This window comes from Lonchura striata, chromosome 3 (genome assembly GCF_050655825.1).
Source record: "Lonchura striata isolate lonStrDom1 chromosome 3, ASM5065582v1, whole genome shotgun sequence".
Taxonomy (NCBI): Eukaryota; Metazoa; Chordata; class Aves; order Passeriformes; family Estrildidae; genus Lonchura; species Lonchura striata.
The window spans coordinates 48951467-48978716 of record NC_140705.1 but is presented as its reverse complement, the minus strand read 5'-3'; the positions used below and the strand labels follow the sequence as shown (position 1 = coordinate 48978716).

Below are 27250 nucleotides of genomic sequence, written 5' to 3'. Positions count from 1 at the left end.
CCTGTGGTGGCTTTTCAGCCATGGAAGTTGGCATTGGGTTCCCCAGTTGGATGGATGTAGGATGTTAGTGTGTGTTTACCTGGCTGCTGCAGCAAAGGTGGGACAGTTCAGAACTGAACTGAACTCACCATCCCTCTCTGCCTGCAGAGGTGGTGATCTCCCAGGGGAACAAGAAGTTAAAATGGAAACATCTTTAGCTGTTGTTTGCATCTCCTCTGTCAGAGCCTTTTGATCAGCTGCTTAAAGGCCATCTAAATTACAGTGGGTTTTTTTCAGGCTTTCTGTGTCAGTAGTAATGCTGCAGTAGCAAACCTGCAGCCCACCTCCTGGGGCCCAGGCTGTCAGCAGTGTTTGTGAGTGCATGTATGTGAGCTCATGATGGCTGGGGTGGTCTTCAGTTCCTTTTGCTGGGTTCATCATCCTGTGCACTCTACATGAAGGCTTGTTGCACATTGGCAGCTAAAAATGCAGTTGGTGTTGCTCTTCTCACACTGAAAGTGTGGTTACAGTCACGGGAGAAGTTTCTGAAGTGACTGTTTGCAACCTGGCTGCCTGCTAATGTTACCTGATACTGTCCATGTGGAGGAAGAAAAGCTATTTCTTGATACCCAGTGACAGTGTGCTGGTTCTTTTTTCATACAAGTAATTTCTTTAGTGTGACTTTCTGATAATGAATCCAGTTTTTTCAGGATTTCTCACCCGAAGTCTGTTTAGGTAATTTATTTTCATTCAGCCAAAAAGGCAAAATACAGTTTGGAATCTATTGAAATGGAACAGAGCACTTAGTGATGTTACATATTCAAGCAGATACTTGATGTTAAATATTGTAATTTGTAATAATGCGGTGTAACAATGCATCACAGAACAAGCTCATCTTTGAATATTGAATTTCCATTTGAGCAAAATATTTGCCTGGAAATGAAATAGAAACATCAGTGGATTTGTATTTTCAGGATTAGTATAAATTGATGTTGCATATTTACAAAGCTTTAACAACAGGTATTTTAATTTTTTTAAGAGGTAGTGCTTTCTGTAATAAATAAAAATACTTTGGTTTCATTCATGAATAAAATGGTATGTATCTACTATGCAAAAACCTTGAAATAGAACTCCATTAAAAAGTTCTAGTGTTACATTTCTCATTAGATGGGGTGTTAATAAACCTTAAGTATGAAAACTACCTTTCTTCAAGGCACAAAGCAGCGCTAAGTGAAAATGTGGTATTCCTATATTTAGCACATGGGAACACAGGGCCTTCTTGCACTGAGCTCCAGAATGGTGTTTGGGAGTAAACCTACATATTCCAGGTCTTAGTTTTCCTGAGCTTAATTTAAACTTCTTTTCAGAGTTTGAATTTCTTTGGGAACAGTGACCTAGAATTAAAAACATAAAGTTTGCTAAAGTGTAGTTAATTCAACATGGTGGTAGTTAAATTACAGAATTTTTTGATTTGGGGTAAGAGAGAAGAAAGTAATTTCTTGAATGAGGTTAGGTAGGAGGTTGCTGAGAGGGCCCTTTGTAGATGTGGTTTTCATGGAGTTTTAGAAGCTATAGTCTCCTTAAACCATATGCTGAATTTACAATGGTAGGTGAGGGGACAGAAGCTCAGGAGAGGTGTGTTAGCCTCCTGCTGCCTGGTAGCCAGGGGAGTGGGACAACAGCTGGTGGCATGGTGCCCCAGACCCAGCTGTTTGCTGCTGCCAAGTACAAGGAACAGCTGGATGGAAAGAGTACACAGGAACACCTCCCTCTTGCCTGTGTCACCAGCCCCCCTTTCACCCACAGGGTCATTAACCTTTTTATTTAAGGTTAAACACTCTTTTGATGGGAATTGTACTGGTGTCCCACTTCTTGAGGAAGTGGAGGAGATTAACATTACACCCTATATTCTTCATAGCTGTGCTTAAATCTGTTAAGTAAGAAATGGATACTCTGTACGGGGTAGTATCTTTAGGCTGTTGTACTTTTACCTTGTTAAAAACGGGAGGAAGATCAGTAGGAAAGTGAAACATGTTGCCTGCTTTCCTTCTTTCCACACAAAGATAAAAAGGCAAAAAAAAAAAAAAAATCAGCCCTTTCAGATTGGATTATTAAATTCCTTCTTTTGCATTGGAAATCTGCCAGATAGGAATAGTAGTAAGTAAGTTTCCAATAGTTACAAAAACAATTCAAGGAGTAATGCTTAACAATGTGAATTTGGATACTTTGGTGTGTCACTAGAAATGCAAGCATTTTTAAGTTTTTAAAATCCCAAAGAGCCACTTGAGCCTGAGAATAGAACAAGTACCTTGATTTTGATCTGTATGCTGTGTTGAACAGCAAATTTAGTAATAGATAAATTAAATTGATGTATTTTGTGTTCAGCATTTATTTAAGTATTACACAGCATAAATGAATAGGTTTAAAAGTGGTTTTGGCTTGCTTTTTAAAACTACTCTAGGAGTCTCTGCTAATTTAATAAGTAGAACAGAAATGCTTTTTAAGTCTACTCTTAAGAAAGTGAGGGGAAGATTTCCCCTCATCCAGGAAGTGAAAACATGGTGCAAGAAAACAAGCCTGCTCTGCGTGTGTGTGTGTGTGTACCAGAACACTGTGGCACTTCTTTAAGGTGTGTCTCATGTTTTTTCCACATAAGAACTGTTGCAGAGGCCATGAATGAGGACTTAAGAATTTAGTCTGTAAGAAAAATTTCCTGCTGCAACACTTATTACTGTAATGTCTGTCACCTGCTGTACTAAATAATTGGATTATATTATTGCCTTATTTCTCTGGCAGTTTAGTATGTAACACTGCATTATGTTTAGCACCAGAGGGAGCCAGCAGTGTTTGCATTGGTTTAGAAAATCACAGCGTCACATTTTAATTCTTCACATTGCTCCTCTGTTCAGTACATTAACACCACTGAAATTGCAGTGTTTGATGAATGTCTCTTGAGGCTGACTTGCCACTGTATATGTCTCTAGTGTGTCCTGGCAGAGTTTCTGTAGCTGCATGTGGCAGGTACGTGAATAAATGCCAAATATCTGGACATATGATGCAAGCTTCTGAGAATAACACTTGTGCATGCAGTGTTCTCTTGCAGACAGCATAAGAGCATTTGAACAGCTTTTTAAGGAAAGGTAGATTTGGAAGTATAATTTTAGTGAATAACTGTTACCCCTCATAGTGTAACAACATGTACATTCTTAAAGCACTTGCTAAATCATTAACTTTTGAATCCATATCTGAATTAGGATTAGATGCTTTCACTGAGACAAGAGGAGTAGATTTTCTTCGCCTTGTATCAAATTGTCCTGACTTCAGTAAATGATATGAAGCTGTATATGCTCTGATAGTGCTTGTTTTAATGCTAGTATTAAGCTGTAACCCTTTTAATTTCGGCTGACTTGTTAAGATCTGCAGCATTAGCATATCCATGTGAATGATTATTTGATGCTATTGTTGAGGAACCTGAAGATTTATACCACCCATGTGGCGAGTGCATCTGTGTATAACAGGGAGCCCTGTGCATGGAGTGGAGCTGCAAGGAAGCTCCTCAGACTGCTTTGCTGTGTAAAATACACTTTGTTTCCGAATAAAAGTGTGAAAAGGATGCCTTTATCTTTTTCCAATATCACTGATCACCCAGGTAATTTGTGGATGAGACTTCTGTATGTCTTGAGCTGGTAAATGTTCTGAAAGGTTTTTTTACAGAATAATTATTTTAGCTGTTTTTAAAGGTCACTCTTCCAGCTGTGAATGCTAATTACATTGATGAAATTAGTTTTAATCTAATAACCTAAATCTTGGCAATAATGAGAAGATGTAGGGCTAGAAAGGACCTGTTTAACCCAACTGCCAGGCCCTAGGGAAGGCAAGCAGTAATGCTGTCACTAGATGCTTGAACTATTGCTGTGTGCAATACTGGGTGTTCTACAGCCTTTCTGGGTTGGGTAGTTTGGTGATTAATTAGTTCAAATGTTAGAAATTTTTTCCTGATATGACTTAGTCTTTCCTCCTAGGTAACATTTTTTAGCAGTCATGTAGTTTTTGTTATTCTTTGAGATGGGTCCAGCTGGTGAGCACATCTTCCCTGAAGTGTCCAGACTGGCCATTGAGGCCTCCCTCAGGCTGAGCACTTGTCTCTCACTGGCTGTGGTTGTGTGGTGTTTGCTTTTTGCAGTATAGCACTGGGGAGTTTTGGTCAGCTGCAGTCCCAGATACTTCTCTGTGGAACTGGTGCTAAACCATTTCATACTCTGAGGATTTAAATATTTGTAGGAAGTTCTAGTATTTGTCAGAGAACTACAGGAGAGGTGCAAGAGTTTCTCTGTTTATCCTGGCAGAAGATTACAGAAATTGAAGAGCTCCCACCATAGGAGGGAGAGTGCAGTCCTCTCTCTCCAAAGTGACATTGTGAATGTGTCCCTCTCGTTCCTCACCCCCATTTCAAACTTCATGCAATTCAGAAAAGTCATTAAAAAATACCACGAAAAACCAATCCATACAGATCAGGAATCATGTCTTGACTCCCAAAGGTAGTGTTCCCCTCTTTCCTTCAAATAAGTTCTGCTTTGACGGGAAGAAAGGTTCACTTACAACAATTTCACAAAAAAGGGAGACTTTATTGCATAGGAAATTTGAGATCTTTTCTCATAAGCTTTGCTGATGTTGGTGTTCTTTGGCATTATCTTCCGAATTCCGGAAAACGTATTCACATTGTTTTTAGGACTTTGTGTACTAAGGATCGCTTTCCCTATCAGTACTCTGCACATTTGGACTTCTGGTCCCAAGAGATCATGCCTCTAAAACAAAGGGATATAAAAATTTGCATCCAACTTCTTAAACAACAAAACAAAGCAGCATGCCTCCAGCTGCAGTATGGAATAAATTTAATACCTGTAATTCAGAGGGATCCGTGTTGTATTTTACCTTGTATCCTGATTCTGAAGAAATCTGCTCAGACATTTTCACCTAAAGCAACAAATTCTAGTTAACTTGTGACTTTTGACGGTAAGCATCAATTGTCATTTGGTTTCTTAAGAAGTTACTAGTGTCCCCTCTTTGGTGGAGGAAGCTCTGTTCTAAAATCCCTGAATTGTTTGAAGATACTGATCTTACTTTGACTTTGAGTGTGGAACTTAGATTTATGATAATTTAAGAATTAAAGTTAAGAGGAGTAACTTAGGAGTTGGGGGGACGAAGTGCTTCTCTGGTACATGTGGGTTTCTAAAGGCTATTTTGTGTTATAGTTAAGTAAGGGGTACAATGGGCTTATGGAAAATGGGTGAGCTGCTCCCAGATTTGAGAAATACAGTTTATTTCCAGATAAATGCATATGTATCTGTATAAGCATATGTCCGCACTTGTCCTGTGTGAATGTGAGAAAATTACGTGAATGTCAATTATGTCATACAAATATTTTTGAGACTTAAGGAGAGGCAGTTTGTATATTAAGCAGTTTGTTCATGCTGGTCTCTGAAGACAGTCCAGGCTTGTGCACATTGAGCTAAGCGCTGTTCTGTACTATCACATCCTCTGTGCTGACTTGAATTTTCAAAGGGGATTGTTTGAGCTAAAGGACAGAACTGCATTTGAATCAAAATAGAGACCTCCCTCTCTTTCCATTAATACTTCATGGTTATGGTTCCAACTTTCTTTTTGCTTAATCAGTAGATGAAGTTAGAGTCAAGTAGCAGTAGAATTTTTCCTCTGAATTCTAGACAGCTTTGTAAGTTAGAGTCACAGGATGGGGGAAGTATCTGTGGCAGGCAGAAAGACAAGTAAAGAATACTACTCAAATGCCAAGAAAATAGTTACAGAATCAGCATCTTTGATAGCCTAATCTCTAGTGTTACGAGTTCATGTAGGGGTGGTAGTTGGTAATTTTGGGAAAGGCAAGGGAATGGTACAATCTGCCATGACAGATTTTTAACTTTTCCTTCCTAACAAAATATCACTGATTTGAAACAGTGAAACATGACTGAAGCCTTGAAATTTTATTTACAAAAATAAAGAATGTTGAAGGTAATGGAAGAAAAGGAAGCAAAATAAATATTTATAAGATCTGGAAATAAGCCAAAGTCATTACTTTGTGAAAATGATAAGTTTATCTCTAAATAATGTATCTAGATAGCTAACACATAGGAACTGGGATATAAAAGCTGGTTCAGGAGACCACAGAGCAGCACATAGCCACCACTTGAGTCTTGTATGTTGGATAACCTGTCACTTCTGTGGAGTAACCAGATAGCTTCTGAAGGAAAAAAAAACAACAACAACACAACTTTAAATCATTAAACTTGAAGAGAAAGACAAGAAGTTCTCAGTATAGAACTCCTCTGTGGGTAACTGCAACAGTCTTCTGTGTTCCAGGCAGCCTTTTCCTACCTTGAGAGGAGTTTAGATTCTCTTTTTGTCTGTTTGTTTCTGCATTGCCACACCCAGTTTCTGGAAATAATATTACACCTTGAGAGACAGCTGGAAAGATTTGTGTCAGAAGTGTTTGTGAAAACAATGTTATTAGTCTCATGTTTGTATTAATTGATTGGATAGAATATTTACAGTTTATGCATCTTTTAATGGCATTTCCTTCTAGAAGATCAGTTTAAGAAAGGAACACTAAAATGTCCCTTCCAAAAGGATGGTTTTTATTACTGCCTTTTCTGATTTATTATCATTTTTAAACTTTTATTTACTTTCATTTTAAACAAAATTCTTAGCTCTGAGTCCCTTTGGTTGGTTGACAACTTTGGATCAGCGTCTTGCCTCCTGTTCTCTTCTACCTTAGTCTGAGTGTAAGGAGAAAGGGATGTGTCAAGACAGACACATCAAGTAAAATAGTGATTTTTGCATTAGGACAAAGGGGCTAAATGAAACCATGTGAAAAGTGCCATGACACTGACACAGTACACCAGTAACTCTTCCTTTGCTGTCAGCATAAAATTGTAACGCTCACTTATGGGGAAAAAAAGAAGGACATTGTGAAGGAAAGCAGTTTCCATGGTGCCTAGGTACAGTATTTTCACTGAGGTGTGAGGTGGGGTCTGGTTTCTGTGCGCGGAAGTCTGAAGGCTGGATTCCTGTCAGATTCCCCCATGCCCAGAGCTCAGGCCACAGCCTGTGCCCACTTGTTCCCAGATGGCTTCTGGAAGCACTAAAGGTTGAGGAGCTTACAGAAACTTGGAGGCATCTAAATGCTAAATGCTGATTATATTTGGTTTTGTTTTTTTAAAGTGCTGGGCTGCTAGATTGCTAATAGGGAGGCTTCTGGGGACAGTGTTCCCACTGTAATAGGCAACCTGTGTTTTTGAGAGCAACTGACCTTTCTAAATTCCCTTTAAATAAAACTCAGAGTCTCTGGTTATGCAGCAAAATGTTTGTTTCTGGGTGCCATGAGTCTAATGTTGTTTTCATAGAGGTAGTTAGTTATGTGAGGAAGCTGTGGGGTCTGCACATCCTTAAAACATTCCTAGAGTGTGTTTTGTTGGCAAGGTTATATGATGATGGAGAGTTTCATGCTTTGTAGAGTGAAAAGAAGCAAGCTAGTTAAACTCTATGTTCTGTCTCATCTTGGATTAACTTGTCTCACCTTTTGTGCAATAAGGATTTGGTAGGGTAGGGAAGGGATTATGAAAATAAATATGGTAATGTAGTTCAAACTACACTGGTAGCTCAAAAATATTTTAAAGCATATCCTCTAGGCTGTAGTGTTCAGACTCTTAAAATCCTGCCTGGGAAGGAAGGCACTGCTACATTACAATCAGCCATAAACAGAAAGTCATATAGTGCTTTCAAGGAGTATGTGACAAGTGGATAAATAATTTTAAAACACATAAATAATTCTAAAACAATGAAATTTTAATAGATCTTTCTAGGAACTAATAAGATGATAAAAATTGAAAATTTGCTTCAGTTCATAGGTTTGGATAACTCATACTAAATAATTTTGTTCTCTGTGACCAGGCATGCACAGAAGTCATCAAGACTTCATATTTTCTCATATAATTATACACATTATTGTGTATATATATAAGGTTTTTACAAGTTAAGAGTATATTCCTCTACCTAATCTTCCAAAATAAGTTGGAAGCTTTTTGTTTGTAGTGCCATCTTACAGATGACAACCAGAATTGTACACAGTCTTCTGATGTCACATATTCCTTTTGTATTTGTACAAGCTTGTTCAATCTAGGTAGTAGAGGGGACAGGGAAGCCTCAAAATCACCTCTGCTGATACAAAATATTTTAAGACTTTCTATGAAGTCACATCAATAACATTCACTTGCTCTCTCTTTATTCATTCATGTTGAATAAATTGTTCTAAGGTACCAACAAATTGTAAATTACATATACTGGTTTTCCATTCATTGCTGTTCTTTATAGATATAAAAATAGAGAAACAGAAAAAGCCAATGTTTTCATCATGTCTTCTTTAACACATCTAGCTTCTACTATATTCGATATTTTAAAAATATGATCTTACTCTTGTAAACCAAATAATAGGGGTACAGTTGGCTGATGACTAGCTAGAAGAATGTGAGTAGCTAAAATGGTCCCTTCGACTGGGTTTTGACATTCTAATAAAATTTGCAGTTGGCATCTTTTCAACTAATACATATCTCATATTAGTTTATAGATTACATAATGCATATTTTGTGAACATCTGCTAATGTTTCCAAGATGCTCTTCCTAAACACAGCCCTTCCAAATTTAAAAAAAAGTAACAGATTTTAATGTTTTCTATATACTTTTCAGGATTTTCTTTTCCAGTGTGTGCACAGGCAGCTCTTTTCCATTGAAGTTAATCTGTATTTGCTGTTTATCTCTTCTTAATATTTGGTTTAGTCATCTGGGTTCAGCATCATTGTTTTCAGAACAGCCAGTCATGCTCCATGCTGAGGTAAAACTCTGAGAAAAAAAATTCATGCTTGCATGCAAATATATCTTAGAATAAAAAAGAAGGAAAAGTGAAAATCAACAGAGAGCACAAAATTGGTTTTAAGATTGTTGAGAAGGTCTCTGTGTTTTTCTGGTGGCTGCTGAGAACTCCACTCTGGAGTCAGGTTTTGAGGTGCCTATTGCTCCATAGAGAGTTGCTGCATACCTTGTAGGGCTGTGACCTGGTCTGGGGAGGGACATGGCAGGTGTTTGCCTACCTGCAGTCCTACCTAGTTCAAATGCAGTCATTTAAGCAGTGATATGATTTGTGTTATAATTAAATATGATACAATGCTGATACTGTTCCTGCTGTGCACTGGCCAAGCAGTTAGTGTCTGGTACTTGTTTTAGAGCACAGTGCAGTGCTTTACCCTAGGGGAAGGTACATTTATATAATGCAGTTGGTTGAGAAAGTCTTAAGGAAAGCAAAAAGCAAGACCTCGTAGGGAAGCTGTGCTGACTATCTTATATAATGGCATTTTCTATTTAAGTTCTTTCTGTTCCCCTTGATTTGTAAATCTCTTCAACTTTTACCAGAAGTCAGCTCTGGTAAAGAGAGAGGCCAAGCAGGAGAAGTCCAAGTGAAATGGAAGTGCCATTTTTGCTTGGTTTTGTTCTGCTTTCTGTAAGCTCTTCCCTGCTTATACTTTCAACCCTAGCAGCAGATGGCAACAGAAGCCTCCTTCAACCCACACAAAATTGATAAGAGATTTCAAATCATATTTCTGCAGTTGCAGTCTGGTTGCAGTGGGAAGAAAGCCCACAGCTAGTGTAGATCCTGGATAGTTGAATACCATTGTTCATGTGTTCTTCAGTAGAAGTCTTAAGATCTCTGTTTTTCTAATCTCTGTTCCATTCCCTTTTTTTTTCCCTGAATTTAAATTTGTGTATTACAGGCAGAATCAGCAAATTAACAATTTACATCAGAAGATAAGGGAGAATGAAATACGAGCTCAACATGCAAGACTGAGCCATCTTGTGCACTGCGAAGAACCATACCTGACTAACTTACAGGTAGGATTTTACCTGTAAGTTAAAACCTAACCCTTTTCTTTAAGCAAAGCTTTCCACTGCCCTGGTACCTGGCACCTAAAAGCGTGTTCACATTTTTCTGCAGGCCAGAGTGTAGAGCTTTTGTGATTATTGATGGTTGTGTAAGTGCATAGCTGCAAATTGTGTAGAGAAAACCTTCTCTAAGTGTTGTAGTTTACCTTATATTTGCAGAAATCTTAGTTTTGTTAAAGTCCTGTACATACTTGAAGTCTGATAAAAATAAGAGAGCAATGAAGAATTGTGACATTACAAGAGCAAGAGTTTAACAGCATGCATGTATGGTAGACCTACAGGGAGATAGAAGAAAAAATAGTTTGATAGGAGAGTATCTGAAAATAACTAATGAGAGGTTTGGTGAAGAGGAGGAGGTACTGCCCTCCTGAGTAGAAGAGAGAATTGATGGAGGAGATATGAGAAGGCAAGCAGAAAACTGGTGGAATACCTTTTGACAAGAACCTGAAAAGGATATGGGCTAGTACTCCTAGGGAGCACTTAGTCTGAAAGGGAATGTCTGGTAGTATTTTGAGAATACTTGTCCTACGTTTCATCTTCCTAGTACAGGTATCAAGTAGCACAAGGATGAGGTAGCAAAAGTTCACCAAGAAGTGCAGATCACTGTGAGGACTGTGGCTGCTTATAGCATACAAATTTTATCTCCAGGCCTTAGCATATATAAAAGGCAATGAAGCAAAGGATTGTTAAAGGCAGATATGCAGAGAAATAGCTTTTCTCTCCCTCTTTTATTATGTTATCTTTTTCTGTCACAAACACTACACTAGGATCTCAGCTAGGGTACTTCAGCATGACATTATTTGTGTACTTGGAATAACACAGCTGTACATTAGGTGAGACTGTGGTTTGTGTGACAGCAGAAAAATTCAAGTGGAGCCTCAGTTGGAGTTAGGTATACAGAGACTTCTTGAAACATTTAGGATGTCTAGGCTTTTGTTGCTTCCAGATCTTCTTTTACAAAATGCTTTGAAATTTAAGGTTTTAATCTAATTTAATCTTTACCTAATTTGTAGGTTAAGAATTTTTTTTTTTTTTTTGGGGGGGGCGGTGTTGGGAGGGAGGAAGAGAAGATGCAAACAAAAAACCCGGGCAAGCAAACAAAGGAAACAATATTGCAGAAACTTTAATTTTAGTGCACATATCTTAGTATGTTATGCTTCAAATAAAGCAAGTGTATTTGTCTTTCATAATTTAAAGAAGTTTGAAAGTTTATAATGTATTTGGGTTTCTGCTTAATTTGTATTTGATTTTCTGCTTGCCTTCTATAAGACAAATTTATAAAAGAAAATCTAGTTTAATGAAGGTTTTAATCTTTTAATGATTTGCTTAATTTTTCTGAAGGAATATCACTACATAAAGAAATTGTACAGACAGTATTTTTAAAGATAACCAATTTATTTTATTAAAAGAATTTTAAAATTGAAAGCCTAATGGGATGCATCTCCTTTTTGATCCCACATGCAGCCAACTTCTATTTTGTGCTTGTCTGTCTCTGAGCAGTGGAAATGGATGTTTTGATATACAGAGAAGAAGATAGGAGACCTGTCTTCTGACTGTAGCTCTAGTCTCAGGCTTGTTCCTGCACCCAGGATAGCCCTGAGCTTTGACTAGTACTGCTGTTCTGCTTTAGGAGCACCTTAAGATTGAAGTTTCTCTTATTTCAGTAAATTCATAGCAATTTTAAAGTGTTTTTCTTTCCAGGAGATGGCATGATAAAGCAGTGGTAGTGATTTGCTTTGAAAATGCTTTTTAATCTGCATTTATAGGGATTTATTTTGGGATCACATATCTTCCATAAATCTGAGGGGGAAAGTAGCCACACTATGTTCTTGTGAATTTATTATGAGTTTCTTTGTCTTTTTCTTCAGATTCCTGAAACTCATGCTGTTGTCATGTATTTCAGTGTTTGAAAAATCAAACCCCACCCTTCCTGACTGCTAAAAAAAATGCAGGACTGTTTTGTGCTCTGCAGTTCAAGTGTACAGTGGTGTGTGTGTTCATTTGTTGATTATTTTATTTCTTTTCACAAGCAACCACTGTATGAGAGCACACCACTGCAACCTCACATTTCAGAAAGATCAGCATCCCACCTTGAGGAGCTTGAGCGAAAGATTGCAGCAGCTGAGAATAAGGAATTGCAACTCAGTGAAATTGTGAAACAACTTTCGAACAAATCTAGTGAGGAGAAAAAGAAGATGGAGGAGAAAGTAAGTGTCTTCCCTGTTCCAGAATTCTTTTTGTCATTGTTGCAGCAGCATGTGCTTGCTAGAAAGCAACTCGGTATATGGATGTCTGAATTATTTTCAAAAGATCGCTAATCTATCTGTGATAGAAAAAGAAGATTAATGATTTCAGGTGTTGGTAATGGATAAATCTGGACTTGCAGAGAATATATCCTACAAAGTGATACTAGGTAAAATGATAATCATGGTAACAATTTTAATCAGGTATTGGTTAAGCTTTGAAAAAAAAAAAAGTGTTCATTCTTGTAGTTTGTAGTGTTTATTATGTAAATAAACTATAATTTAAAAACATAGATTGTGAAAATTAAATCCTTATTTTTAGTGTGGTTTGTAAATGTGGCCCTCAAGCTTTGAGATGCACTTACCAGCTTGTGCCTATTTAGCAGGAGTGATTCTCTTGTAGCTTTTTTAGAATGAGCAGAGTGGACTTTAGACTGAGACAAAGATAGCTGTGTTCTTGGAACTGTTTTGAGAAAGGGTTTCTTTGCAGGCGTAAGGAATTCCCAGGGATAGTTCTGAATCTACTCACAGCCTTCCTTTATTGCAAGCAGGAATGTGCCATTGACCAAGGGGTTGCTAATTAATGTTTTAGAGATACATTGCCACTGTTACCTCATCTTCTTTAATTACTGGGCTTAATTTATATTAAATCAGGTTCAAGGGATACAATTAATGTGATACAGTGAAGTGTCAGGTGGGAAGACAAAGAAGAATGCATAATTCATCTCAAAATGCTGCCTTACTATTTCCTTTGAACCCTCAGTATGCTTTTCACTGAGGCAGGAAGAGCAGAAATTGGATACTGCTGCCTCCTCATTTGTGAGCCTTTCCTGCCTGGATTGCTCACTGTGTAGGAACTGGCAAGCAGTGGCAGTGGTGAGGACCTGTGCAGCAGTGCTTGTGTTAGCAGCATGGTCTGTAGGTAGGACCCTGGTTCATTGCACAGTCCTGATTTGCCCCTTAACACCCATCCATCTGTGCACTGAACAAAAAACTCTCAAGGGAAGAGAGGGCAGGGAGGGACAGTGGAAAATGCTCCTTTTTCCTGCCTTTCTTTTCACTTTTTTGATCTAGATAATAAAGCAAAAGAAGTACCAGGAATACAAACAAATGTAACATAATATAAAAAGTCTTTTCCAGGCTTATGGAAAATAAAGTTGCCTACAGAAAAGGTATTTAAGAAAGCAGCTATTCTGATCTGGTATCCTCTGATGTGATTGTCAGACTGCATCAAAATCAGGGTGTTGGCTTCCATTTTTGGTAGGTTAAGTTCTTGGTCCTCATGTTTTAAGTTGCTTTCCTAGTCCAGAGGAACTAAAATGTATCCTGATTATTTGTTGCATATGAACATCTCAGTGGGTGAAAGAATTAACAGTATTTTAAGTGTTGAACTTTGTGTTTTCTGTTCATAAGGCACAGGGATTGTTCTGGGCAGAGGCGAAGCAGCTGTGGTTTGAGGACACATGTGGGCCCTGAAGCTGTTGAGATTAATAGATTTTGGTTTTGTTTCCTGCTCTTAGCCAACGCTGAGAGTACAATTCTTGGAGAGTTAACAGCCTCTGCTTCCAAACTTATTTTTTACTGTTATCATAAAGCATGTACTCTTTCTTTCTTCTAGCTTAAAACTAGAGACCGATATATTAATAGCCTGAAAAAGAAATGCCAGAAAGAGTCTGAGCAAAACAAAGAAAAACAAAGAAGAATTGAAACATTAGAAAAATACCTGGCTGACCTTCCAACACTGGATGATATAGAAGGGCAGACTAAACAGGTAAGGTAAAGGCGGGTTTCTTTTACATTTAAAAGATAAAAGTAAGCTCCCTAATATCTATTCTCAAATATTTTCCTATTTCAAAATCTCTTTTTTTTCACCCTTACATTTATGAAGAGAAGTACTTCAATATTTTAGAAAGCACTGTAGGTATTAGGATTTTTCTCACAGTCAGATAAGCGACAGTGGTGTGAAACCATGCAGCAGGTTACTGCAAGGCTGTGTTCTGGCCTTCCGCTGGTGTGGCAGTGTCTGACTAATGTAACCTTGTGTTAGCTGCAAATTCTAGAAGAGAAGAACAAGCAACTTCAAGAAACCATGGCTGATTTGGAAAAGAAGCTTGGAGAGGCCCGGTCACAGTGCAGAGAGAGAGAATTACAGCTGGCGTCTCAGAAGAAAAAAGAAAAAGAGCTGGTCACAACAGTGCAGAGGTATGAGCAGCTGATCAGGCTGTGCCCTGCAATGGGTGTGCTTCCCCACCTGATGGCAGGACATAATGCTGTTTGCAGTCTTAATCTATTAAGATGCTAATGACTTTCTATGGTAAGAGTTTTACAACTTGCTTTGTGGCAAGTTGTAATTAATACCACGGAGAAAAGTGAGCCTAGGGCATTCTTTGCTATCTGTCCTTAAGGGTGTAGGACATTCCAGCAATGACGTCGTAGCCTGTTGGCAGATAGAGGATGGATCTAAATGGTGTGTCAAAGGGACATTGTATAGAAGCTGTCAGTAGGGCTATGTAATAACTGATCCTGTCATGAGCTGTGGAAAAACTGGATATTGGCTGACGGGTATATCAGGGAAGGGTCAAAGATTTCAAGAAATTCCAGCTATTTCTTACCTTTTCATCAAGGGTGTAGGTATTTACAAGAAAATTTAGCTGTAGCTAATATGTTGTCATTGAACTTGCCTAAGTATGAAAAAAAAAATGGGATAGGTATCCAAGAATATCCAGGTAAGACATGGAGACTTTGTTACTCTGTTCTATTTTAGATCAGGGGACCTACTTAAACAATTTTTTTTTTTTTATTAAAAGGAAGAGAGAAGCAGGGGAGAATCGCTTTTAAGTATCTGTGGGTGTTCCTGCAGTTTGTTGTCCCTCCATTGGACAAAGGTGCATGCCACAGGAGTCTGAAAGGTCTCCATGATGAGAGATGGAACACCTTGCCAGCCAAATTGTTGACACATTGTTTCCATCTTACCAGTGGAAGGCCTTCGTGATCTCCTGATCTAGAGGGGGATCATTCTGTCTTTTTGAAAGCCTACAAATAGTTGGGGTGACCTCTGGTTTCTAAATTAGACAGCAAGATTAGCACTAATAAAGTGCATTTCCTTTCTGAGAGAAGATGAACAGACAGAGGCTATAGCTAGACATATGGGTTGAGTTGAGCAATGGAGGGTCTGAAGGCCATGCCCTTGTGTGGGAGCATTCCTGGCAGGAATGGCCTTGGGCTCCCCATTACAAGTCACGGAGGGTGTGATGGATGGGGCACCAGCACTGGGCACAGTGTCTGATTCTGGACTCCACTTGGAGTTGTATGTGCCCCAGTGGGACAATCTGTTTTAAAAGCTCCCAAGGCCGTGAAGCTTCACAGATGCCTCTGATCTATGGTTTGCCTCCTCATGTAGCACAGAGCAACTGCAAAGCTTTGCTTTGCTCCTCTCTGACCTCTCTTCCTACATGGTACTGCTGGAGCTGTGCCTGTTGGGAGACTCAGCACAGAGTTTGGCACATAAAACCTCCATTCATCTGCATGAATCTGGCCTTGTCAGTGTCATGGCAACTTGAATAGTTTAGAATTTTTGCATCATACATGCACTGTTGGTGCATGAATTACGTAAGGTTGGATTCTGCTAGGTACAGTTTTACAGTTCTGGTTGGGAAGATTGTGCTAGTTTCTAATTCTTTCCTAGAACACACAACCCTTTGGTTTCTATTAGCCCACTTAATCTTTCTTCTTTCTTTCATATTGAATGGCAGTTTACAACAGAAAGTAGAAAAATGTCTGGAAGATGGTATTCGGCTTCCTATGTTGGACACAAAACAGCTTCAAAGTGAGAATGAAAGTCTCAAGGAGAAGAATGAGAAAGCCAGTAAGGTTAGTCTGCAAATTATCTGGTGGTGGCATCTTTACCCTTACGTCCTGCACTTCTCTTTTAATTTTTATTTAGAAATAATTATCTCACTAAAGAATTGCATATTTGTTGCTAATTCAGATGACTTTTCAAGGCCTGCTTCTCTGTTCAGAATATTGATTTTGCATTAATTTTGTGTTCTGTCAGAGTTGAACTGTCTTGTCGTTTGTTTTTTTTTTAAAGATGCTATTTAGAGTCTATGTCTACACATCTGTAGGTTGATTTTTAGACAAAAATCTGATGCGATTCAAGCCTTCTAAACTGCTCAATTTTGTATTCTAGATTATAGACAATCAACAAAATCAGATAACTGGACTGATTTTGGACATGCAGGTAAGGATGAATTTATATTCTGTTTATTGTGTGCATTTCTAGCTCTCAAGAAATGACATAGCTAGAGTTGAATTTTATTATTTTATCTTTCTGAATAGGAGTCAAAGGGAGAAATGCCAAAAACTTAATCTTACAGATGGACTGTAGTCAACCCATGTTCTCTTGCAGGCTCATGGTGTAGTCATTATGAATCTGTGGTTTAGCACTTCTCTGGTACTCATTAAAAAGTGTAAAACTGTTGCTATGTCTCATCCTTATCCTGCTGGTCTAGCAGATCATCCAAAGTACAAAGCAGTGTTGCTTAGGAGCTTCATTTTTCAGTTTGTTAGAAGAGACAGGTGCCTTTCTAAATTATTTCACTTCACCCTGTTCAACTAGTTTGTGGCACTTAGATACCTTAAGTGTCCTGCTGGATGTTGGACACCCAGATTGCAAACAGAGATTTTTCTAGACAGCAGAGGTTGTCAGCTAGGAGTCAGGTGCAGCTCTATAAATCTGATTAACAGAGTGTTGAAAGTTACTCAGTGACTGCTGTTTGTTGTGGAGAAAAAAGAAACATTATACAGCTTTTAGAGAGGAAGGTATTTCTTGCCATAGAAAAAGCTGAGTATTTAAAAAACCCCAAACATTTATTTTCAGCAAATATTGAAGCCAAACTTAGTTTCCACATTCCTCTTCTAGAATGTTATTTGTCTGTTAAAAGTTATCTCCCTCTGACATGGTAAATAGGAAGCCTGATTCCTGTCAACAACCATATATTTGTTTGATTAGATTGCAGTGTATGAAATATATCTATAGTAGGATATAGTATATATAGTAGGAGAATTTAAGTTGCAGCATGAGGTACATATGTTAACTGAAAAGGAAATTTACTTATTTAGCTTCTCAATGTTTGAAGAAGACTGATTTTATCAAACTGAGATGTTTGCATGGAGCAGACTGGTATGTGCAAAAATTGTAATACAGGCAAATGTTTCAGGTGTTGCATAATTAAGAAGTTCAGCTTGAGCTTCATAACCTTTTTGAGGTTCTATGTCCCTTTTAGTAGTTAAAATTATTTACATATGTACTCCATAGATACACACAACTATCACAGATACACACAACTTGCTGGGTGTATTTTTATCAACCTAAATATATCCACGTTTCCTATAGTTTATGGTCTTTTTCTCACCATCACCTATATCGTGGGACTAGTGATCTTCATTGTTTTGTGTGCTTAGCCTGACATGACTTTAGGGAGCTGGACTGGGAAATGCTGAATAGTTGTGCCTGTCTGTGAACAGGGTACTGTTCTGTTCTCCAAGATTTTCTCTTACTTTTCCTCTTGAGGTATTTTATATGAGGACAGAAATTAAGATTTGAAATGGTGTTGGCCCTCAAATTACTTGTAGACTATAGCAGCTTCTTTGTATCCTTGATCTCCCTGGCTTTCCATACTTGTGACCTGGGAAGCATTGAAAATTAGCTCATTAGAAATTGAAATCCCTTATCAGCATAGAGATGCAATTTATTTTCTGCTAAGATGATCTTACTTTATTCCCTGTCTTCTGATACATTATAAACTTATGCTTGAGAATGTATTTCAGTTCATTGGTTTTAACTTGCAAGCTGAAAACAAATTCTCTTTCAGACAGCAGTTTTATAAAGCAGTATTAGTTTCTATTTGCTCATAATCATGGTGAAATTATGTTGATCTTCCTTGTATGGTTTTACTTCATTGATTTGCTGTTCTGAGTGAGAGGAATTAAAATTTTTGTTGGACTTGGCAAAATGCTGTGTTGCATATACAGTGCATCTTTAGAAAGAGAAAACTTGTAGATGATGGTGTTCTAAAAAGAAATTAATATTTACCTGATTAATTTAGTTATCACAAAACTAACAGTTTTGGTAGGAAAAAAGAGAGTAGAAGTAAGTCAGATTGTACAATGCCTCTGTTACCCAAGGTATGTCTGTCAGTCTTGTCAGGATTAATAAACCCCAGCTGTGCCAGGCTGGGAATACTGTCACCAAATTGTAACTTTGGAAAGCATATGGAAAAATTAAGGATGAAGTATGAGGAATTCATAGCACCATGAAGAACATGAAAATCTTAGCACTATAAGTTCAGTCAAGCTGTTAAGCATGTGTTCTTTTTCTGAGCTTTAAGATGAGGGTAACAGAGAATGATAGATCTTAGGTGTATCTTTTAAAAATAAATACTGATTTCTTCTTCTAGTAGTTCCCATTACATGGAGCAATTCTTGAGCTAAACATGTGCCCTTTGTGTGGAATATTCTAAAAGTTGTTTTTTGCTTAGTTTGCAGAGTCATGTAAGTTTAGTAGCAGATGTAGTTCTGAAAATACACTGGAGAAGGTTTATATTTCTCACCCTGTCTTCCCTACCACCTCCCCCCTTCCAGAAGGCTGCACAGTCAAACCTTTTTGTCTGTTGTTAATATGAACATGAAACATGTAAGTGGTAGTCCTAATGCTGGCACACTGGGTGTCCCTGAACTTGGTCTTCATCAATGACTGTTAAAATTGGAAGACATTTGGAAGCTGGGAGGGTGTTTTTGGCACTGCATTGCCCTGTTCACTTCATGCTTCCTAAGTATGACATCTGTATGCCACAGATGGAGCTTGAAGGACCTTCAGTCCAACCTAGTAATGGCAATTTTTCTCAGTAGATAATGTTTATAAAAAACTAAAGGCAATGATTCAACATCTCTGCAGGTTCTGCTCATCTGCAAGCACGCAAAGGAAATGCCTGAAGAGTTATTTCCTGCCGTCTCCTGGCCCAGGGTGTTTCCTTTGCCTCCTTCCTCCCACTGGTGTGTGTAGCTGTGCTTTCTCAAAGAGCTTATCTTTAGGATACACGTTACTTCAGCACTTCCTTTTGAGGGGCATGCTGTGGGTTAAACGAGCAGCAGGTCAAGTGTACAAAAATGATTTTAAAAACAAATAATCATATCTGGTTCTACCTGCTCATTCTTACTGCTGACATGAAATAAAGTGTTGGGGTTTTTTTAGTCCACATTAAGTCTGTAAATGTTAGCACTATGGTTTTCCAGTTTTGCAGAGAGTATGACAGAGTACTTACTCCTCACTTCTTATGTGGTGTCGAGCTGAATGTGCAGGGAAATTTTGTCAGTGCTGCAACACCTCCTGTGACCAGCCTGGCCTTTAAAAATTTCATGTAGTATTGGACCTGCCTTGCCTCTTATTATTCCCTGTCTTCTCATCAGTACTGATAAATCTTACAGGTGGCAAGTCACAGCTGAAGAGATCTCTCTGTTTGAAAGCACCAGGAGTTTATATAGTCTCTATTCATTGTTAGTATTCGGATAAGATGGCTTGAATATTCCTCTTTCTGAATTTTGCCAGATGACCTGAAAAGACATACAGATATAAAAGCCAAGTAGTGGAATAAATATGAGTACTTTCAAGAGTAAAGGCACCTGTGCTCATGCTGAATGCACCCTGAAAATTCCACTTTAGCAGTATCTCACGATTTCTCAGTTTGAACTCTGTGGTTGAAAACGGGGGAATTGACAACAGGTGGTTCTATGTTGCAGAGGGTTTTTTGTTTGCTATTCTTTTAAGACTGTTAACCTGTGTTTTCATTCATTTCAGTCTATGCAAGAGAAGCTTTCACAAGAAAAGCTGATGATTCAGAAGATGACAAATGAGCTTGAAGAAAAAGAAAGACATATAGAGCAGCTAAATAAAACTCTCTCTGAAGTAAGTAAAATAGCACCAGTAACCCAACCCCTCATCACACCAGAACTAGGAAGAACCTTACAGAATGATTGTAAGATCCCTTGGTAGGGCTTTATGAGCTTAATAACATACTTAAATATCCTGGCTCCCATGCAGATATATAATGCATACCACCCCTGTCTAAAGAAGTGAGAGCCTGAAGGGTGAAGGTGGCTAAGTAATGGTAACATGAAATAGCCGTATAAAAGATGTCTGTATGCTGTTCTTTGGAGGGGTACACAAATATTGATTATATGTTTGGAAATTACTTATTTTTAATTGGACTATTTGTGGCTTGAAACTTGCTGCTACAGTGAATGCTGCAGACTAACTTTCCCCTTTTTTCCATTTGCTTTTCACAAAGAACCAAAGACTGATGGAAGAGAATGCCTGCCTGAAGGAGCAGATGAGGCTAGTGGAGCAGTCCAGACAGCCAGTATCTGAGAAGATGCCTGTAGCAGACCAGCTGTTCAAGGAAATGTCCCACTGCTTGTTTGACTTGAAAGCACTGTGCAGTATTCTTACCCAGAGAGCTCAGGGCAAGGAGCCTAACCTTTCCTTACTGCTGGGAATCCGATGTGAGTGATGTTGACTTTCCAGTGTTTAATAAATGTTTTGACGCAAAAGAAGAAGAGTTTAGCTAAAGTGGTGCTTGAACTTGCCAGCTGGACAAGCTTGTGTTCCCTTGCTATGCAGATGGGGGCAGTGGTGCATGAACTCATGGAGCTCTCTGGAAAAGCTGAACTCTCAGTGCCTCTGGGCCACTTAAATGCATGTGACTGCATAGGTCCTTGCCAAGTCAGGAGAGCAGATAATTGGCTCTTCATGTGGACCCAGTCATAGATATGTTCACTGCTCTGGAAAAGAACGGTGTGTAGCCTGGTGTCGGTCCATAGTGACTGACACGCTGCAGTCACTGTGAGGGTTAACAGATGCTAAACACTTCTTGTGCTTTTGTTTTAAAGGTTCAAGTGATAGGAATATCCATCTACTGTTTGAATATGTATAGGTCTGGTTTGGGAGTGGGGATATCCAGGTGTTTTAAATAAGCCTTGTGCCTGGTAACTTCATCTCTTGTGCTGTTCATCTAGTCTTTAGCATTTGCTAAGCTTTAAATTTAACCAGAAAATGAAAAGTATGCCCTAAAACCAGTCAGACAAAGTTTTTGTCAGGTTTTTCCTTCTAACAAGCTTGTTGTGTTGACATGAATGTATCATACTAAGATGTTTTCTGAATGTTAATTAGAATTCATCAGGTAGACAATGCTGAACTGAACCATCAACAAGGTAGAAAGGTAAAGTACAGTGTTTGTGTAACAAGATCTGCTACACACCTGCTAGGTTTCTTTTCTGAGTGACTGTAGAAACCCCAGAAGTCTCTAGAGATGTTCTGTTCATTTTTTCCCACTGCTCTTCTGATTCGTCAGACTTCAGGAAGTCTAGATCTTGGTGCAGACAGAAAAGCATGTCTTTCAGAGAAGCACTGATAGGCTCTGAATTGAGTTTAAGTTCACATGGTACCTTATTTTGTAGACTTTTCTTCACACCAAAGCGTGATTTGTCCTGATGTAATTAAAGTGACCTGCCTCTTATTTCCAAGGAGGTGACTAGTTGCAGTATTCACAGGACACAGCTGCTGAAGCTTTAACCTTGTGTGTTGTTCTTTGTAGCACTGAGCTGCTCATCTGAAGAGAGTGAAAATTACCACAGCACAGAGACCCTTTCGAAGAAGCTCTCAGACGTCTGTCAGCTGCGGAAGGATATTGATGAGTTAAGGACTATCATGTCGGACCGTTACGCTCAGGACATGGGGGACAACTGCATCACTCAGTGACAACTCTCCATCCTGTAGCAAACGACTTACTAGGTCCTGCTGTGTCACAGGTCTTTGCATTTCCATTGAGGAGCCATATGGGAAGGCTGCAAATGGCACCAGACACACATCTCCGAGGGCTGTGTGTAACTGATCTCGGTAGTCTGGTGTACAGGGGGCAGCCATTGTGTGAACAGTGGTACAAACTGCAAGAAATCTTTTCTCCAAACTACTGAATGTAGGAACAAGCTGTGAAGAATGATTCAGTTGGACACTCTGTTTCCTTCATTTGGGCTCATTTCATTACTTTGCCTAGTTTTTGGAACCAGAGCTTCGCAACAGCCATGCTGCTACAACTCTCAGTCCTTTCCTTCATCAAGGGTTTGTGTGGCATTATCTGAGTTCAGATCTTAGGGGAGAGGGTCGAAGAACCTATGCATGTGTATGTCTGGCTGTGCATGATGAAGCCAGAGGCTTCTGTCACTGCACTTCACTCTAAGCATTGCAATTAGAACAATCTTGGAACAATCAAAAAGTAATTGCTCTCCAAGTTGTCAAAAATTAGGATATAAGAAAGATGTTTTTAGTAAGGGATGTCTACTTTGTTTGTCCAGTAGCAGGAAAACCCCGGGTGTAACTCCTTTATGCAAACAAGTCCATAAAATATAGCTGTGTCAGATTGTTTGAAGTACTCTCATGTTGCTGTAAGAAGTTTCAGTAATTCAAAGTCTGTGACAAACCAGAGAAGCTGCAAGACATAAAACTGCAGCATACTCCATGGCTATAAGAAAAAAACTCCAAAACAACCAACAACTGTACTTTAGTATTTGTACTTATTTTTCCCCTTAGGTCCTTTCAATTTCAAAATGTTGCTGTATTTTGTTACTGAAGTTAATTAAGGTTGTGCAACACTTCAGCCATTTTTACCACAACTGCAAAAAGGATGTTTGACTCTTGGCAAAATTAAGGCTCAAAACAGAATGTTTCCAGTTAGTAGTATAAAGTACTTGGTTATCTGAGGACTGAAACATTTTCCACATTGTTTGGGAAATCTTGATTTCTCCATTTTTGTAGGAAGCAATTACATAAAATAGTAAGCTCATGTTCTATAGCTCATTCAATGAGTGTAACTTGGCAGTGCTCTTGAACTCCCATGGGACAGATGACGTTTCCAGGAACATCACTGCAAGTTAGTTGCGCAGTTACGCATGGTGGAAAATAGTATTTAACTGAAGGAAACAGAAACTTGGAAAGAGTAAAACCGCTTTTAAATCACACTGTTAAGAAAAATACATGCATCGCTTACTTGTGTGGTATTGCAAGAAGGTTTCAGACGCCTTAAGGTGCAAGTCAGTCAACTGATCTGGAGTGGGGATAACAGCAGAAGTCTCTTGGAAAGCTTAGCAATTCAAACCAAGTTAATTCTAGGGTAACATTTTTATGGCAAAAGTGAATATCTTCAGTTTCCTGATTTGGTGATGTGTTGCTTTCTCTTCATAGTTTAACAGTTACTGTTAATATTGTTTTTATAATTTAGTGGTTTAATTGTTTTTAGCTGTATGGATTTATTTATTTATTTGACAGTTTTCTCTATCCTTAAAGGAGACTTGGACTAATTTGTGAAAAGTAGTGTTGCTATTTATATTACTGCTACATGGTGTTATCAGATAGATTAATCTTACCAGTTCAGCTCCTATGAGCACTAAAACAGTGTCTAGATAAAATCGCAAGTGAAGTTATCTAGAGTCTACTTCAAGAAAAAACAAATGAGGCCATTTTATTTTAAATTTCTGTACTTTTTCTGTAGGCACTCTTCAGTCTCTCCATCAGGGCATAATTTGCTCCAGTCTTCCTTGTCCTTCTCAGTGGTGTGATGCAGGTGGATTTGGAAGTATAGTTGTGCTCTTCTCATTGATACGATGTGTTTTGCTATGAGTGGGGAAAAGATGTTCTGAACTAATCTGCATTCTTAGACTCCAAACAGATCAGTGTTTGTTATCTGAAGGGATGATTTACTCTAGTAGCTCATTAGCAGTATTAATTCCACATTAATACACACCTGCATCAAAAGTGTACTTTTATTCTAGTGCAAAACTGAAAACAAGGGTCTTTATACCAATGGGCTTGCACAGTTTGCTGTGCCTCTGACAGTGCTGGCTTTTGTGACCAAGGCCTCAGCTCGTTCCTCTGGTGTGGTTGGTTAAGTTCGTCCCTGCAGTGAAGTAGTCTTTAGTTTATGGCATCTGTCTCCTATCCAAATTCAACAATAGCATTTCAGATAATAAATTAGAAATATTAGGGAGGGAGGAAACACACAAGTTGCACATTATTGCTTCCTTAGATGGCAATGTTGTGCCTATAAAAAAATCACCAAAACCCAAATTATTCTACATTTGATAGAAATAACAAGGAGTTTAATAGAGCAATTACAGGGGAGCAGGAGATCTTTTGGGTCACGTTGAACTATTAAGCTTGTCACTTGGCTGGTATTTCTCCACTGTCCCTCCTGCTAAATGGTGATGCTGTACTGCAAAGTTGAGATCACTAGTTTATATTTGCCAAGCACTTCAGACCTTTTATGCTCTTCAAGTATTAGTTGAAAGTCCCTCTGGGAGGAGATCCTATTTTATTCATAATGCTTTTGATTGCAGTGCTGTAATCTTGTCTTCTAATGTTTTTGTTACAGAACCTGTAATATTTATGTTGACTTGAAAGCACTTGATATAAAACCCCCTGAGTTTATCTGCCTCAGTCAAATTAAAGTAGGGAGGTAAATGATGGATGTGTGAGCCAAAGAAGCAGACTACCAGTTGATTTTTTTACAGTGATAAAATACTTTGCTTTGATTTCTTAAAATTTGGCCTGTTGTAGTGGTAGCAATTACTATATATGCATCAGTTTACAGATGCCTCTAAATGGAATAAGCTTTGTCTAAGATATGCATGACTGTTTAATTGGTTAAACTGTACTGTGTGTGGTCTCATTCAGCATATTTAATACAGAGGTGATTAACGAATGTTAACATTGGAATTGCTTCGATTTAGTCATGACAACTTTTTGCTGTAGCTATTAGACAATCCCAAGGGCTGAAAACAGCTGCAGATGAATGGATACTGTACTGTTCTGGCTGTCATCAAACTGTACAGTAACATTTGTACAGTTTCAGGTAAAATTTATACGATCCTCTAGAAGATACAGTAACTACTGTATTTAAGAATGTATTTTGAAAAAGACATGAAAAGTAACCGTCTTCCAGCAAGCTATAGATGATGTATTCACTATATAGAAGTATTTACTATATAGAAGTAACGCAGCTCGGTCATGTAAATGTGATTGAGGTAGCTGAACTCCGCTGTGCAGCTTTGTGGTATGACAGGTGTGTGAAATTGTGGAGATTTGCTATAACCACCCACTCAGGCTCCAGCATTTGAAACTGACGGTGGTCATGAAGTCATTCAAGAGCTGAAATTCCGTCCTTTCACTTCAAAATGTTTTCTTCCTTCCTTTGCTCTTGCTGCCTGTCTTTTGTTTCATGCAGAGCACACGGAAAGGAAGAAAGCAAACCCCTTCCTCCATGACCTGCTGCTGTAGCATGGGCAGTGACAGCTGCGGTCTCTCCATCAGGGCATGGTTTGCTCCAGTGTTCCTTGCCCTTCTCAGTGGTGTGATGCAGGTGTAGTTGAAAGTATAATTGTGCTTTTCTCATTGGTATGGCAAGTTCTGTTATGAGTGGAGAAAAGATCTGAACTAATCTGCATTCTTAGACTGAAAACAGATCAATGGTTGTTATCCTAAAGGGTTGATTTATTCCAGTAGCTCATTAGCAATATTGATTCCACAGCTGCATACCTTTGTGCCTTTTTAGCCTGAAGTAAATGTATGTCCCCCTGGAACTTCAGATAAGTTGTTAGCGTGCTGATGACTGCACCTTGTTTTCTTCTCACCTGCCATTACTTTGTTAATAAGCTTTTGTAGTAAGAACTCTTGCATAATGTCTAGAAACAGAAATACTGAAACTAGGTACTAGGTGTACACTTTGAATGTTAGGCTGGTTGTTGTATGCAGCTTCTTTGAATACAATGTGTGAGCAGGAAACACAAATCATAATGTGTTTTTTCTGTGTATATTAATTACAGTATATCGTTAGTTCAGTGGGGAAGAGTGTCTGGAGCTCTCTTTTAAAAGCACAGCTGACATATGTACTGGATCAGTCCCTGAAGACTGGTAGTTTTGTAAATTGGGTTCAATTTTTGAACTGCTCAGAATACCTCATATGTAAATAGAGTTGTCATGACTTAATCACAATGTGTTCATTGTAAAAAGTAACGGAGCCACTGGCTGGCTCAGCTTTAGGCTTGTTGTTCTTGCCTCTTTTTGTAATTTTTTTTAAAGTAGGGTTTACAGCTAGAATTTTGAATGCCAAAGTTCTATTTATTAAAAAATAGTAAAAGTTTTCATTGTTAATGACTGGTATTTTTCCACTGGAATTTGTTTGTTGATGTTTGGGATTTGTATCCACAGAGCAGAAATAAATTTTGTTACAAAAGTGAATTTTTCCCGGTTCTCATTTGTCCAGTATCTGGCATGTGACAGAAGTGATCAAAGCTGGAGGCAAGAGAGGAATCATGAAACATCTTCCCAGCACCCACCCCAGCTTCCCTTCAGTGGTCTGTTCTGCTGAAATACCACCTCATCAAGCTCTCCCTGGCCTTATGGTTTCTTTTTTTTTTTTTTTAATCAAGGCCTTCATAGAAAAAGTATTATTTCTGTATGATAAAAGGATTTTAGAGCAGCATTTCCTGATGCTTTTTTAGACAAATGCTCCTGTTGGCCATCTTGGATGCTGATTGGAAAGGGTGCAGGTAGGTCTGTTTAAAAGACTAAGCACAGAATTGTAGGCAGAAGTCAGTACTCCCTGCTGCATGAAATACTGCAGGTCACTATAGCCCAACACAACCAAGCAGCGTTGACTTCTGTATCAAGGTACTCTGAGGAAAAGTCAGAGCTTAAGGATTTTAGTCAATCTGACAGGAGTCTTCACAAGTGTAGAGGGAAGTGGGGTCACTCAAAAAGGTTTTTTTCCCAGTTCCCTGTGATAAATCTTGGAACCTGTTTGGCACATCAGGTGCTGAATGAGCTTTGCATGTAGTGTGGTCTTCTCCCCTCCTCACACTCCATTGTGTGGAGCGCAAAAGCTTTTTTTTTTCAAAGACACTGAGAAATGCACTCC

At 38.6% G+C, this 27250-nt stretch overlaps 1 protein-coding gene across 2 annotated transcripts in view; it reads left to right on the top strand.

The window, feature by feature from the left end:
- CEP85L (centrosomal protein 85L) overlaps positions 1-26571 on the top strand; it is a 134398-nt gene extending 107827 nt beyond the window's left edge. For both annotated transcript variants that reach the window (XM_021540854.3, XM_021540852.3), the window contains exons 5-13: positions 9816-9933; positions 12015-12191; positions 13846-13998; positions 14275-14429; positions 15980-16097; positions 16417-16467; positions 20083-20190; positions 20573-20786; positions 21878-26571. In XM_021540854.3, coding sequence (XP_021396529.3) covers positions 9816-9933; positions 12015-12191; positions 13846-13998; positions 14275-14429; positions 15980-16097; positions 16417-16467; positions 20083-20190; positions 20573-20786; positions 21878-22041 — 1258 coding nt within the window. In that variant the 3' untranslated portion in view covers positions 22042-26571. The remainder of the gene's footprint in view (positions 1-9815; positions 9934-12014; positions 12192-13845; positions 13999-14274; positions 14430-15979; positions 16098-16416; positions 16468-20082; positions 20191-20572; positions 20787-21877) is intronic.
- Positions 26572-27250: the final 679 nt, after the last annotated feature.